Source organism: Lissotriton helveticus, chromosome 7, assembly GCF_964261635.1.
Source record: "Lissotriton helveticus chromosome 7, aLisHel1.1, whole genome shotgun sequence".
Lineage (NCBI taxonomy): Eukaryota > Metazoa > Chordata > Amphibia > Caudata > Salamandridae > Lissotriton > Lissotriton helveticus.
The window spans coordinates 400,643,208-400,658,991 of record NC_136068.1 but is presented as its reverse complement, the minus strand read 5'-3'; the positions used below and the strand labels follow the sequence as shown (position 1 = coordinate 400,658,991).

The 15,784-nt window shown below is 44.0% G+C and overlaps 1 protein-coding gene across 1 annotated transcript in view; it reads right to left on the bottom strand.

Moving 5' to 3' along the window:
- The window catches only part of IMPA2 (inositol monophosphatase 2), a 183,730-nt gene that overhangs the window by 100,074 nt on the left and 67,872 nt on the right, over positions 1-15,784 (bottom strand). Inside the window, exon 3 of the mRNA XM_078650515.1 lies at positions 5,051-5,155. Coding sequence (XP_078506641.1) covers positions 5,051-5,155 — 105 coding nt within the window. The remainder of the gene's footprint in view (positions 1-5,050; positions 5,156-15,784) is intronic.

Below are 15,784 nucleotides of genomic sequence, written 5' to 3'. Positions count from 1 at the left end.
CACTCCCGTGTTCAGTATTGGCCAATGTTTATTGATGCTCTTGCTCACTTGGTTGGATATTGTATTGTATGTCGTGACACAAGTGAGAGGGACCGTGTCATTATGGGCCATGTTGTCTTCTAGAAGCGCATCTCTAGGTTGATTTCTGGCTCTTTTTTGGCACTTCTCAATGATCTTGGAAGGGTACCCTCGTTGCTTTAGTTTGACGGTTAGATCCTGTGCCTGGGTTTTATAGTCCGCCAATTTGCTGCAATTTCTCCGAAGCCTGAGGTATTGCCCATAGGGCAGGTTTTCTCTGAGTGGGCGGAGGTGAAAGCTTTCGTATCTGAGCAAGTTGTTCTTAGCTGTTGGTTTGAAGTGTGTTTTTGTTACCAATCCATTTTCTTCCTTTGAGATTTCTATATCTAGGAAGATCATGTGTTGTCTGTCATAGTTGTGGGTGAATCTGAGATGTGGATCACAGGAGTTGATCCATGTGATGAAGTCTTTGAGTATTTCTTCAGGTCCCTGCCAAATTGCAAGGACGTCGTCAATGTACCGTCGCCAAAATTTGATGTGCTCAGTGAAAGGGTTTCTCTCTGTCAAGATGAAATTTTGTTCAAAGTCATGGACGTATAGCCCGGCTACACTAGGAGCAAAGACACTGCCCATAGATGTGCCACCAATTTGGAGGTACAGAGAGCCCTCATATTCAAAGTAGTTTCTTTTCAATGCTAGAGTGGCACATTGTAAGATGAATGATTTGGGCGTTTGGTGCTCCCAATTGTTCCTTTCCAAGGTGGTTTTGAGTACATTGAGGGTGGCATCCTGTGGTATGCTGGTATACAGGCTCTCAATGTCGAAGCTGAGTAGGATGGTTTCGTCATCTACTCTGATATCATTCAGGAGTACCAGCAGGTTTTTTGTGTCTTTCAGATATGTGGGTGTGGATTGCACAATTGGTTTTAGAAAAAAGTCGCAGAACCTAGAGAGTGGTTCTAACAGTGAGCCAATCCCAGAAACGATGGGCCTGCCCGGGGGAGGGATTTTCCCTTTGTGCTTTTTGGGCACTATGTAGAAATATGGGATTTTTCCTTCCGTTTTACTCAGGTAATCCGCTTCCTGTTTGGAGATCCCTCCAGTGGCCTCTGTCGTCTCTATGAGTTGTAGGATTTCTGCTCTCAGGTCTTCTGTGGGATCCCTTAGTAGGGGTTGGTAATTCCTGGCATCCCCAAGCAATCTCTTGCATTCAATGTCGTAATCATTTTTGTTCATAATTACCAGGCCTCCTCCTTTGTCCGCAGGTTTTATTATGACGGAGTTGTCGGTTTTGAGTTTCATGATGGCTTCCTGCTCTTTTTTGCTACTGTTTTGGAATTGCTTGGTTGCTCTCATTTGTTCGATGTCGTTGAACACTGCCTGTTCAAATGTGTGGATTTCCACAGGGATGGTGTGGGGTGGTGGTATGAATGTGGACTTAATTCTCAGTCCTGTTTCATTTGGTTTCTCCTCTGTTTCCTTACTTGGATGTTTCTCAAAGAAAGCTTTAAGTTTTAGTTTCCGGAAGAAACTTGCCAGTTCGCAGTGAAGCTTGAATTTATCTAGTCGTGTTGTTGGTACGAAGCCGAGGCCTTTGTTCAGGACTGTGGTTTCTGTGTCAGTAAGGGTCTTGGATGATAGATTGGTCACTAATTCCTCGTGTTGCTGGGGCCCGCTTTGTTCGTTCCCGCTCTGCTTCTGGTGTTGTTGCCCACTGGGTCCTCCTCCTGCCATTGGACATTGTTCCAGGTTCTTTTCCGGCCTCTTCCGCGCCTGCCTCTGTTGGAAAAAGGAGGGCGGTATTGGTTAGGTTGAAAGAAGGGAGATTGGAATGGTGGTTGCCATCCATACATGGGAAATGGTTGATCTGGCATAAACGGTTCGGGGAATGGAGGCTGGCTGTATTGTGGCCATTGGTAGTGTCCTCTGAATCCGCCTCTTTGTCTTTGTCTCTGATTGCTGTTCCCAGAGCCACCACTGTTGTTGGAACTATTGGAAGTATTGCTAGGCACATCCGAGTCGGGATCAGTCCTGGTGTGGCTTTGTAATCCGCATCTGAATAGGGGTATGCCTTCACAAATGAGAAGCGTTTGAGGTCCTTTTGAAATTTTTGGACCTTCTGCTGTGTGAGGTTGTCCCTATATTCATTCATCTCTTTATTAAGATCATCAAGTTTCTTTTTGTATCCTGTGATGCTGGTTTTTATTTGTGCTTCCGTTACTTGTATTTCTATCTGTATTTTTTCTGATAGACGTAGGGCTGTCTTAAGGATGAGCATGATCCAGTCATGCGTACAGTGCCATGCTATGCGGGCCCAATCTCTTCTGAACTCCTGGTCGTCTAAGAAAATGCGTGGGGCGTTGGAAACCAGCAATCCTTTGGGTGCCATCTGATTTGTCACGTATTCCTAGAGTATTGTGCCATGTAATATGGTTCTGATCCAGTTCCGTTTCATCTCTGTTAGTTTGTCCCAGTCAGATGTTTGGGAGATTGTGCTGCTTATGTTTGTATCCGCAAAAACTGCTAGATTGCCCATGATGGAGTCTATTTCCTCTGCCGAATAAGTTAAGCCTTGAGTGTCTGCCATGATCGATCAGGGTGTCCCGTAGTTATGTAAGCAGTAAGGCAGGCAGTACTGCTGGGTATCTGCTCTCACAGCTGTGCGCTGCCAGGGCATGAAAAAACAAGAGGGAGAGCATGGGTTATTGTTCACATAGGTGAACGGGGAGTACTCCTGTACCCCTGGGTATATCACTAGAAACAAAGAGAGGAGTACCACAAAGAGTATCGTGCACCCACTATTTGGAGAACTAGTTCTACTTATCCTTTCTCCACTATACCTTCATGTATACCCCATTGGGTTACATATCCTGATTATAACCAACATTGCACCCTACCTGTCTCAAAGTTATCGCAACGAGTTCAGATTTGTGTAGAATAAATTGTTCTCCTTAAATTTATTCCTTAAATTTCACGTTAATTTCCATTTAACATTTACCAATCATTTTGAGATGTAACCCAGCACCTTTGATCCGTTTCCGGCACAACAGTGCCTCTGAACCCTTAGTTGTCCCCCAACTGGGATCGAACTCATGCTAGGCAACATACGCTGATCCTACGCAGCCACCATACCCGTGGCTTCCATCCCGGCGCTCCTAGCAACGCCCCACGTGACCGGAACCAACTCCGCCCACCGCGGAAGTGCACCGGCCATAATACATTCCCGAGCGCCCGGCTCCACATTAACAGGGCGGCGGACGGAAGTAGGTTATCGGCCTTAGACCTCGCAGCTAAACTGCAAGTAAAAACCCAGCCAGACGTGGCCATAGTATACCTACGGGCACAGCAATCCCACCGAACGCTGATTAATAAATCCCTGATACGGCTTAGAGCCTTCAAGCCGGTCTCTCTCCCACCAACGCTATGTCTGAAACTGCCCATTGATCTCTTATTTTTAGATTACGTTTCAGAACGAGGATAACCTCCCCTGCCCTATGAAGCCAAACATTACTCCATTGAGAGTGAGCCTTAATCCTTGTGTGTCCTACGTGTTGTCAGTGTGTTTGTTTTATGTTTAGTATGTAGAAACATAGCAGTGCATGCACCATCCAATTGATATAACCTCGCCCTCACGATATGGAATGCGAGATGTTACCACGCCACCTTAATTGTTGAGAAGCGCGGGAGTTGTGTAGACAAATAGTCAACACATAGCACTAATAATTATAGAGTTTGCAAGTTGTGGTTAATACCTACCGCCCAGTCACGGCCATACACTTCCACATCGTCTCACGGATATTGGTCTAGTTGGCATTTTTTGCGCCCTGACTTTTGGTGACGCTAGAAAATAACAATCTTTCCTAGTGGGAGTGACAGCATGCAGACACGACTTTTGAAGCACTGCTCAACGTAACAGGCATGTATAATGTTTAATATCTGACATTTGTCTTCACCTTCCCTTGCAGGTATTTTGATTTTTTAAGCTCACCCACTGTGGTGCTAGCTGAAACCACTGGCACACTTTTGCCAATCAGTGGTCCCCGAGAGTAGGACCGGGTGCGTCTTTTAGGGGACGCAGACCATCCACTCCACTGGTTTTTTGGTCCTGAAGAAAACCTGGTTAAATCTAAACCTTTATGGTTGAAACATGTAGACCAGACACATACAGAGATACACGGGTTCATAGTTACCCTCACTTTATCTCGCCACGATTTTAACATTGTCCAGTTGCTTGCAAATAAAGTTTTATTTTTCTCAAGTTCAAACCAGGACAATTTTTAACACACTTACCTTTTCTTTTCACGCACCTTCACTCACAACCTGCTCCACTGTAAACAGGTGTTGTAGCACACCCTGATGACGCTAGGTCATTAGGGTGGACCCCGATGATGACGCATGTCATCACTAGGTGATGAGTGAGGGGTTTTTTAACAAAAGGAGAACTTCTCACTTTTGTCCAACTACACACCCCATTAGGAATCTGTGATTTCTCGTTGGTGGTACTCCTCTGTTTGTTTCTAGTGAATATATGTATTGCCATTTGCTATGATCACTCTTTTGCAAAACTCAATAAAATCAAGTTTGAGAAAAAAAAACTCACCATTCCTCCCTCTTCCTCTGTGTTCCTAACATTGTGAACAGGATATCGTCAAGTCAGTACTATGAGACCCTAAGGGCAAAGGTTGTTCCCTGATCGAATGTGGGACCTACCCAACAAGGTTTCTCCTGTGAGAGAGAGTTGGCTTCCTAACCTTCTTTTCTAAACCATCATAACTTCCCTGGGAGCCAAGCAGGTGTTGTCTTTCAACTGTAACACCTGTAAGACAGTACTGGCAGAGTCACCCAAAGGCAGAGATGACCATGATTTTGGGGATCACTGAATGGTATTCACGGTTGGGCTTGATAATTGATTTGAGTTATCACTTGAATAAGTGTGTTGTCATTTCTGTTCTGATGGAGACAAAGTGTGAACCACCCTCCACACCTACAATAATATTTCTTTACGATTGTTGCTTTACTGTGTTGTATTTACCTGTGTACAAAATTGCACGTTCCGTCAATAGGATCAATAATCCAGGTTGGGCTGTTGGTGAGGCTGCAGTGAGGGCCAGCAGAGGTTGATTCTTCACCAATAAACCTGCAGGGGGGAAAAAAGCATAGAAATTACAAGGAAAACAACATGTCTTTGAAACATCAGTTTGCATAGCAAGTGGAAAGAAGACAACAATTTGTCTGCCCATAATGCAAGCAGGTCATGGTTGGCAAATATTCAAAGCAGCTGTGAGACCACCAACCCGAAGACTTAAAATTGGTCTTTTACCATTAGAGTGCATCCAATACAATAAAAAATTTTTAACAGTCACGGACCACCAGACTTTTGCTGTTTCTCATAGTTATCCCAAAAAAAACATACTTAGACTTTTCTTTGTAGACTTGCTCACTTTTCCCCTAAAGTGTGTGTGTTGCAGGTGGGAGGAAGCTCTGCATACGAAGTCAGTGATATTAGCTTGTGACACACATCTCTGAGCTATGTCAGATGTCTTTAGGATAAGGAGTCAGAATGAATCTCTCTCTCAACACACCCTGTTCTGGGCCGATTCAGGGCAGGAGGACTTAGGAAACTAGCTGTGTACTCACTAGACAATCCTGGTAGATTATATGGTATTGTTTGAGTGTTATTATTCGTTAGAAAAATAACGCCCAATTCAGATAAGCTTAAGTTGGCATGACTAGGCCGCAAGCAGCTTGTATTGACATCAATTCATACTTACAGAAAGAAATGTGCACTTTTATTTTATGTGAAAAAATATTTATGCGTATAGTAGCTTCTCTGTATGCTTTTCTCTTTCAGAAAATCAGTGAAATAGAAAACTAATCCATGCTCTCTATATAAATACATTGAATTAATTTGTTTTTTTCTAGAGGAAGCCATGTTCAGAATGTACCTGTCTTTGTAACTTTCAAAGTTCGTTGATTGAGCCTTTCCTAAGGACCATTCATTAGTTGTACTGTCTATTGTATTATTCATTTATTTATTTATTCAGTGTTTTATAAAGCGCAAACATGACCCAATTGTGTATCAGATCGCTTCACAATTCTATAGCATTTTAAGTTGACAGTTAGATGAGTCCTTCAAACTAATAACAAAGCATGAATATGAACTTTTAAGTGGAAACATTTGTACTTTAAAAATAATACATGTCCTAAGGATTACATCATAAGACATCAACTTACTTTAAAACAGTTCGCGTTTTAAAGATTACAACATATGACATTTTAAAAATATATATGTCCTAAAAGAGTACCTCATGTGGTATTTAGCACAGTGGACTGTACATAGCAAACAGACTGGTTATAGATTATAGAGATATATCTAGAAGTTGGAGGGTCTGTTATGCTGCATTTATGTAATCTTCTGGAGAGAGCAGATTATAGAAAAATCGAAAGATTGTCAGTTAGTCTCTAATTAGTCCATAGATGTGTTCGGTCTGCTGCTGGTTATGGGAGGAATTTGCTCATTAGAAAGATCTTAGCTTTCTTCTTGAATACTGAAGTGGTCGGGATTCTCCTAATGTTTGGGGGAAGCGAATTCCAAATTCTTAGTGCAGCTCCAGAGAACGCTCTATCGTACGTTCTCTTCTTATGGATCAATGGGGGTTTCAGTAAAAGATCTCTGGTACTCCGAGAAAATCTGCTTCCTCCAGTCTATAGCTTTGTGTGTGATACATGCCATCTTCAGTTGCATTCTTGCTTCATATGGCAACCAATTTAGAGCCTTCAGATGTGGAGTGATGTGGTCAAGTTTTCTAGTGCCGGTTATCAGTCTTGCAACTGCATTGGGACAAGCTTTTAGCGGGCCGTTGAAAACGTATATAGTCCCCATAAAGTTGTACATCCGTATTCAAACTTCGAGATGATTAATTCCTGGACTGCGGAATTAAGGTTTGATGTTTCGATGAATGGTTTCAGTTTCTAAGATAATCAGGTGAAAGAGGCATTTTTTTGCCATTGTGTTGATGTGGGTTCACATGTTTAGGTTCTTATCCAGCATAATTCCTGTAGACTTGGTTGAGTCCACTAGGATTGGAGTACAAAAAGGAATTCTGTTTTTGGAGGTTTACTTTAAGAGGATTGCTTGTTGACTATTGGATGGTCCTCTTTAATGCCTGGTTCATTATCTTGATCTCCTCCAACGACACAATCTTAAAATACATCTGCATGTCATCTCCATACATGTGGAAGGAGATGTTTGCCTGCTGTAATATTTTGCTTAGTGGTTTAACATAAAGATTAAATGATGATGGGGATAGTGTTGAGCCTTGTAGTACTCCACTCTGATTAGGGTATGGTAAAGACAGTATTTGATTCACCAGAAACCTTTGCGATTAGTACACTAAGAAAGATTTCAACCATTCCAGTACAGTTCCCATATTCCCATCCTATTTTCAAGTCACTCTAGTATTTTGAAATGGTTTACATTGTCGAATGCAGACGAAAGGTAAGGAAGAACTAAAATACAAGTTTCGTTGCGATCTAGGGCAAGTAGGGCGTCATCCAACATATGCAGAATTGCTGTTTCGATACTATGACCTAATCTGAACCCGGATTGGCAGACATCTAATAGCTTGAATTCAGTAATGTGTTGGCTCAGTTGTTGTTGCACACATTTTTCCAGTTATTTTATCTAGCATGGAAATCTTGATTACCGGTCAAAAATTATTCGGGTCTGTCAGGGGGTCGAGACCTACCCTTTACGAAGCCCCGTAACGGACTCTCACTCTCATCAACAGGACTGGTCCGGGCCCTTTAAGGATAGCCTGGACTTCACGGAGGTTGACTCCGCCCTTATGATGTCAGAATCTGTGAGCCTATCAGACTCGGCCCCAGGGGGAAGAAAGGCAGACACGGAAGACGCGGAGGTGTGCGTAGCCCGACGCGAGTCGGACTGGAGGAGCGGAAGCCGATGGGTGACCAACTTCGCTGAAGACACAGACCCGGAGGACTCCGGAGGAAGAACCGAACGTGGAGTCGCGAACCTCGAGGACCCCTGACGTGGGAGAGCTGACCGTGGAGCCACGACCCAAGAAGAAGCCGGAGTCGGGAGAAGCGGTATCCGAGCCCTGAACCGAGAGAACGTGCGGAAGGGAGCAGCCCAGGAGAAGCCAGGAGGCCACCGTTCCCACGCACCGCCCAGCCACGCGCAGGAAGACGAGTGGCTAACCCAGGTACGGGAACGTTTACGGAATCTACTAAGTTTTAAAAAGGGAGGGAACCGGGTAACAGAGTAAGGAAGGAGGGACTTTACCGGGGCACCATGTTCCATTAAGCACGGAGCACCGCACCTTTTGGGTTTTGAGTTCGGTCCGATCCTAAGCAACCTGGTGATGGTCGTTGCCTTCCTCACGAGCGTTACCCTCACACCCTTTCCCATAGCCATAACAGTTATTGAGCTGTGAACTAACAGCCACGTCTCCTTTCCTTTTGCTTTATATGCGGGCGAGACGTTGAGGACGGTGAGGAGAAAAGGGGTCCGAAAACCAAGAAGAAGAGACCGAAGACCAGCAGAAGGACGTTGGCCCTCGTTTCCTCAATTGATGACTCACTTGTCTTTGATCACCTTGACAACTGTCTAATAAACTCTGTTCCACCGCACTTCAGTGTTGGCTCCTTCCCTTCTTGTTAACCCACAAGGTTACAGGGTCCGAGGTTTTCTCCGTTTTTTTAATGATGGGAATGACTTGGCCAGTCTTTAGGCAGTCTGGTAAGGATCCTTGAGATGGCAAAGCATTTAATCTTAGTCCAAATAGGGATGACAATATGGTTGATTGTAAACAAACATTTTGGGGAAGAGGATCATTGTAATGGTTGTTTGGTTTTATAGTCAATAAGGTTTTGGTACTATCTTTGTGGTCCTATAGCTTGAAGGCTGACCACTGAGCTTTATTTTGGGCATTGACTGAGCGGGTTGAAATGGATGATCAGCTTGCGCACTCTTTAGATTAGCGGGGTTATCAGCTGCAGTCCTGTGCTCTTTCTACAGGGAGTTGGCTTTTGCTGTAAAGAAGTATGAGAAGTCCTCACAACTTATTTATGATTGTATGCTATTAGAGAGGATTTGGCCATTTTGTTAGATTGTTATTTTAACATTTTGTAAAGTTTACTCAGTGTATTTTTGGTGTTATCAAGTTCTATTCTAAAGAAGGCTTTTTTTAATTTTAGAAGACTTTTGTTGTAGGAGTTTCTGGTCAATCTTGGCAGTTTTAGTTGGGGGATGATGGGTACTGTCTCCATTTCCATTCGGTTAGTCTAATTTTTTGTCTTTCTTCATTAAGAGATCTGTTAAACCATGGGTTTTTATCTTTAACTGGTATTCTTTTCAGTTTTAACAGGGCTATTGAATCAATTATCTTTGTCATCGTGGAGCTGTAGTGTAAGTTAGTTGACATTTGCCATATTATCAGGTGGCTGAAGTTCTTTCTCGCAACATGCTGCTAGTTTCCCCAAGCTTAGGCCTTTTGTGTCTCTAATCCATTTTCTGGCTTGACTGATTGTAAGGCTGATTTCCTTTTTATGAAGGGTATTTATAAGGTAATAATATGGTGATCTGACCAACCTCAAGGAACAATCAAGATTGCTTTAACAGCTTTTTCTTTTGAGATTATCCAGTCTTGTGCAGAGCCTTTAGTGTTGGTTGGTAGAGTGCAGGCTTGAAACTGGGATTGGTCTGCTAGGAAATCTTTGATGACATTGACCTGATTATCATTGAGGTCCTCCCAATGAAGATTGAAGTCCTCTAAGAATATATCATTGGAGAAAGGGGCAGAATTTGCTGTAATGATTTCCATTAGTTGGTCTATGAACATGTAATTTTTTTACTTGGGGGATGGTAAAAAGCATGTAGTTTGCAAAGTTGGTAATCTGTAGATATTAAATATTCACATGAGTCAAGGGGGTCATGTAGTGTATTTTAGTGATGCAAATGTCAGATCGATGGATACAAGCAATGCCTCCGCCCATTTTGTTTAGCCTTTTGATTCTCACAATGTTGCAGTTTGGTGGATCCAATAGATCTATGCATGGGGAAGATGATTCAGTTAGCCACAATTCCGTTAGGTTAGTCATATCGACTTCCTGGCTCAAGATGAGGTCAGCGAGGTCTGATGCATGTTTCACTGCTGAGCGGCAGTTGAGTAGTAGGCAAAAGATCAGTTTCAATGAGGTACCCAGGTTTATGTCTTGTTTTTCAGGTGTTAAAATGACTATTTTCAGATTATTGAGGTATAGCTTTTTATTATTCTTCTGTGTTGTTCCATTTGTATTTATAGGACTGATTGAATTTTATGTTAATCTACATTGGTGGGGGGGACTTGGAGTCGACTTGTAGGATAGCAGAAGGGTTTCTGTTTCAATGTCTGCAAAATATTTAAGGTGTTCGCGCGACAAGGGAATAGTATTTAGCTTGCTATGGAGTGTGTGTACTTTTTTTTATATGATTGATTTTTGAAAGATAGCCTACTGAGAGGTGTAAAATATTCTTCATTTCTAGAATAGTGTTACTATTACTATTACTAACGTAGTTCGCCAGCCACTGTGGGAGACTACAGCTCCCTGCTTACCATTGGCAAGAAAAGGGGCTGCAACGTTGTGTGCGGCGCGAGAGCACCATAAAATCCCGGAAGCCGTCCCACAGCACGGGACCCCCGTAGCTCACTTGCCTCGCCAGCCACAGTGGGACACTACAGCTCCCAGCTTGCCACCAGCCGGAGTAGGGGCCGCAACGGTGTATTCGGTGCAGGAATGCCATAAAATAACAGGAGCCATCCCGCAGCTCGGGACACGCCCAGGCAAAGCCCGGGCCAAGGACAGGCCCTTTCTGCGTCTGGCAACAGGAGGAGACAGTGGCCACCCCTTTGGCTCTGGTTTTTGACTCCCGGTACTAGTTCTGGGCAGTGCACTCCATTGAAAGGTACTTTTCTTTGCCACAGCCCTGAAACTATTATGCCACCCTTTATCTTCGGAATTAACTGTTATTGGTTGGAATGTGGAGAAAAGAGGGAACTAACCACTCCCTTCAAGGGAGGCTGCGAAAAAGAAAGGAAGCAAATATTCCCCGGACTATTTTGTGGAGTCACTCAAGTTTCCTCCAGTTTAATATAAATTGTGAACTATTGGTTTCAGCCCAGTGCACTCCGTGTGCCTTTTTGTAACTGTCGTATTTGTTGAGCTATGGGAAAAAGGAAATTTCAGGACAAGGCCCAGAGTATCTCTTTTCCCAAGGAAAAGTCCACTGGTGCTATCTGCTCAAAAGACAATGGATAGGATAGAGACTCTACTTACGGAATGCCACAAAATTGCGTATGTCGCGGCTACTCCACCTCCCCCTCCATCTGTTAACACCAATAGCTCTGATACTCATCCTTTAGCGCCATTAACTCCATTCCCTTCCTCTCTCCCCACCAAGAAGGCCCCTAAACGAATCGCACTAATGTTAAAAATAAACTCCGAAAAAGGAGTGGGAAAGGGTTAGGATGTAGGAACCCGTAACCTGAACCTCTAGTGGGCTGTAGTGAGCACTTGGACATTCTTGTAGAAGTACAGGTAGTCCAAGCTGAATGCCACAACAGATACAAGGTGCTTTCAGAGGAGGCTAATCGAGTGGCGGGGCGAGTACATATTGGTTTTAATGATATGCGGAATGAAGGCTTCTCCCTATTGCATAGCCTGAAGGTCACTATAGAGCATAGGTCTTCAAAGTGGGGGGCGCAGCATCACCTCAGGGGGGCGTGCATTCCACTCCACTATTTCACCTTCCATTGTTGCTTCCCACGTTGGAAGTGCGTTTCCTGCCTGTGTTGCAGACCCCCCTGTCGAGTTAGGGCTCTCTCTGATTGGAGCAATCATAACAGTCAATCATCATATGGTTCCCGCAGCACTGATGACGACACCGACGTTCCTCCATAGAGATGAAAAGCAGTACAGATGCCAGGAAGTGCCCCGAATTGTGCATACATAAAGCAACTGTGTTGATAAAGAAGCGCTTCATCACTGCTGCCTTTCACCTCCTGATTGCTGAATTTCATATCGGGTTGCTGACCTTTGCCTCACTTTTGAAGCCTTACCCCTCAAGGTTATCATGGATTGTAACATCGCAGCTACGGCCTTTCACTCCAAGGATTTGACAACGGGTGCATTCTTCCTGAGGATTCCGTTCACTAGCAGGTAAGTGCGAGGAGTTTTTTATTTTTTGAAAGTCTTCCTCCTTCGCTTTTCTTCCCAACACTAGTGGGAATGTTGGGTGTTTTGAAGAGAAGAGGATGCGTCTTTAATGCCAGAGCTGCTGACTTTGGTTTTGGGGAACCAGGTTTGAGTCCTGCCATCAGCTCTACATCATGTGATCGTCGCCAAAAACCCTTTATGGAAAATAAATGTGACTGTGATTAAAGTCGCTGGTGCTCATTTAAAGAGTTCAAATACTTTAGAGCTGAGTACACATGCCAAAAATAGCAAATATCATGAAATATGCCATCTGTCTCTCGTAGGGCAAATATAACCGTAGCTGTTTCTGAATCTTGGGAAGGCTATATTCTTTATAAGCCAACTATGTTAACACCTGAATGGCTTTTGATGCTTCTAGAGAAGAAAGGCATATATTCTCTTGAATCACTTATGTCGCATGTGTGTCTGATGTAGATGTCCCACAGGCCTTCTTGAGAAACTGTGGCTGGCCTCCTACTGGTGCCACCTGGCCTTACACCACATAATCACAGATTTTTCAACTGTGTCAGAAACCATGTTTTGCGGGACCCTTTTTCTTGATATCTTATATAGGGGCAATGATGTGGCGCAACGGCCAGAGCTGCTGACTTTGGAACTGGGAAACCAAGTTCAATTCTCAGCATCTGCTCAACATCCTGTGATTCTGGGCAAATCACTTAATCTCCCCGTACTTACAAAAAATGGATAACGGCTTGTGTGATGTGGAAGATGCTCCTGTAAAGCAAGCCAATACCTTTGGGTCATGATTGTGCTATACAAAATTGCAAAAAAATATATTAAACATTTTTGTGAGCACTCCGGTTTCTAAGTACCACTCAGAATTGGGGTTCTCATTTACAAGGAAGTGTTGCAGCGCGGCAACCACAAGCCCTTTGGATGCGCCAAATTGCTGCACTTGTCATATCTACAAGGATATGATGGATCCCTTTGCTCTCCCCTGCGCTGGCACACAATTTACTGCCATGTGCCGATGCAGGCACCCTTGTACATGGTGCAACGATGCCCGAGTCATGGGGATGATTGTTTATGTGCAGGAAGGTGACCCTTCCTGCACATATGCAATCTGAAAAGACATCTTTTAACTTCTATGTGTGCTGCATTAGCACACATAGAACTTGAAACCTGCATTATTTTAATGCTGAGGTGATTTCTTCATTCAGCATGCATAAAAAGAAGAAAAAATACAGGAGAAATGAATAAATTAATCCTCGTTGCGCCTCCCTACTCCTCTCCTGGGGAGGAGTTGCATTCAGATGCAATTCCAGGTTTACGGTTTGTTGTAAATCTGGAAATGTGTCAGGTTCCATGAGTGTTGCCTGGGAACACCCAAAGCAACACCCATCGAACTCCCTTTTCAGGCAAAGTGCTGCGTTTACAGGGGCTATATTTACAAGGACAGTAAAAGCCATGCAGGGTGGCTTTTCCCATCCTTGTAAATATGGAGCAGCAAAATGCGCCACCTGTGCATCACAAAGGGTGACACAGTGGCAGTGTAAGGGGCTTGTAAATAAGCTCCTGCAAGTGGAGCACAACCTCAGGATTGCAGTAGCAAGAATCCATCAACACATTGACTAACTCTTTGGAGAAAAACAGGCACAGCTGTGACATTAGTTTTGAAATTGTTTTTATTGATCTATGCCAAATTTTATGTTTTATGTCAAAAAGAAAGCAACATTGTCATTTTTTGTGCACAATTTTTCTTGGATACTTTTCATTTGAAGTTTGTAATAAGCATATGTCACCTAACCTCAGGCAGTATAAAAACTTCAGCTTACTTTAATACTATTTGCCTAATACAGCAAGGACTCTGTAGGTGGGAATGGCTAGAGATGATGCAGAGGATCAGCTTCCAGAATTTGTTGTCAAGTGGTGATGGGAGGGGAGGGTGTGGGGGGCTTGAAGTCTAAAAAAGTTTAGATGGGGGGCTCAGCCGAAACAAGTTTGAAGACCTCTGCTATAGAGTCTCTTAGGGATGAGGTTGCATCTTTAAGAAAGATGGTTGCTGACTTAGAGGGGAGGGTGAGCAGTGGAAAGGCTACATCGCTAGGGACACACACAAAAGCACTAGCTAGTGACTACAAGACCCCCCATTCACTCATCCTGGTTTAGCAAGGAGACATGATTGTGATATAGCCTCTGCCATTAACCATCAGCCCCACTGTCCTCCTCAATGCTACAGCTGTGCTTAGGGCGAACAAAGCAAACACAAGGAGATGATGGACGGAGTGCTGAAACTTTTCAGATACTCACCCCCAGTCACAGATCACCAGTTCAGACACAGCTATATGGAAATCAGTCTTGACCTTGTAACTCATGGGAACAGTCCAGCTCGAACTGCCAAGCCATGTCTTCACTGGACCGGAAATAAGCATCCTGGGACCGGTTTCTGGGTAACACCCTTTATCAGCCAGGCTAGCTTTAATCCAGGGGCAAAGTGAGCAAGGGACCCATGTCTGGGCATGCCCTGCCAACTTAGGGCGAACAAAGCAAACACAAGAAGATGATGGACGGAGTGCTGAAACTTTTCAGACACTCATCCCCAGTCACAGATCTGGATTGAATCCATCATCATTCTTTAGCTCACTTTGCCACCCCAGTTCAGACACAGCTATATGCAAATCAGTCTTGACCCTGTGCCTCATGGGAACAGTCCAGCCGGACCTGCCTAGCCATGTCTTCACTGGACCGGAAACAAGCATCCTGGGACCAGTATCTGGGTAACACCCTTCATCAGCCAGGCTAGCTTGAATCCAGTGGCAAAGTGAGCAAGGGACCCACGTCTGGGCATACCCTGCCAACTTACTGACTAATTAACCATGAATTGCGCCACTTGTGAATTGATGGTAAACAAGGTGCAAAAACATCTTTATGCACAAAACAGTCACTGGCCAAACCACGTTAGTGACAACCAAAGGAGTGACAGGACACACAAAAACCAAAAACCAAATAATGGGAAGAGTGATGGGTGGATTCAGGAGGGCTTGGGGAAATAAATTAAGTCCTTGAACATTTGTCTGAGAGGATCATTTGTCATTTTCAAGTTCATTTCAGAATAATCTTGCCACCTTGTGGATTATCAGGTACTGGAAGGTTTCAGCAGTGGGAGGAAAAGTCCAGACATAGGTCCTGGGTGATGTGAGAATGTGAACAGACACTCCTCTCAAACCCCAGAGAAGATAATAAGAATTCACCATGTGCAAGAATCTCCAAATTCTCTTGTTAACTATGTCGCATTGCAGGGGGGTGGAGGAGAAGGGATGGGCAGTGTGTGGATGCCCGCCAAGGAAGTGGGGCATCCAATAACAAGTTGTAATGACTGAATAGAGGGAGGTGGAGGCAGACACAGGAGGCAGAAATGTGCTTAAGACAAGCATGATGGTTTCCACCTGGCAGTGAGTAACATGAAGCATGTGTTGGCATTTTTCAGCACTAGGTTCCAGTCACTGCTATAAGGGAACACGCCGAGGTAAGTTGTGGGAGGAAGACAAGG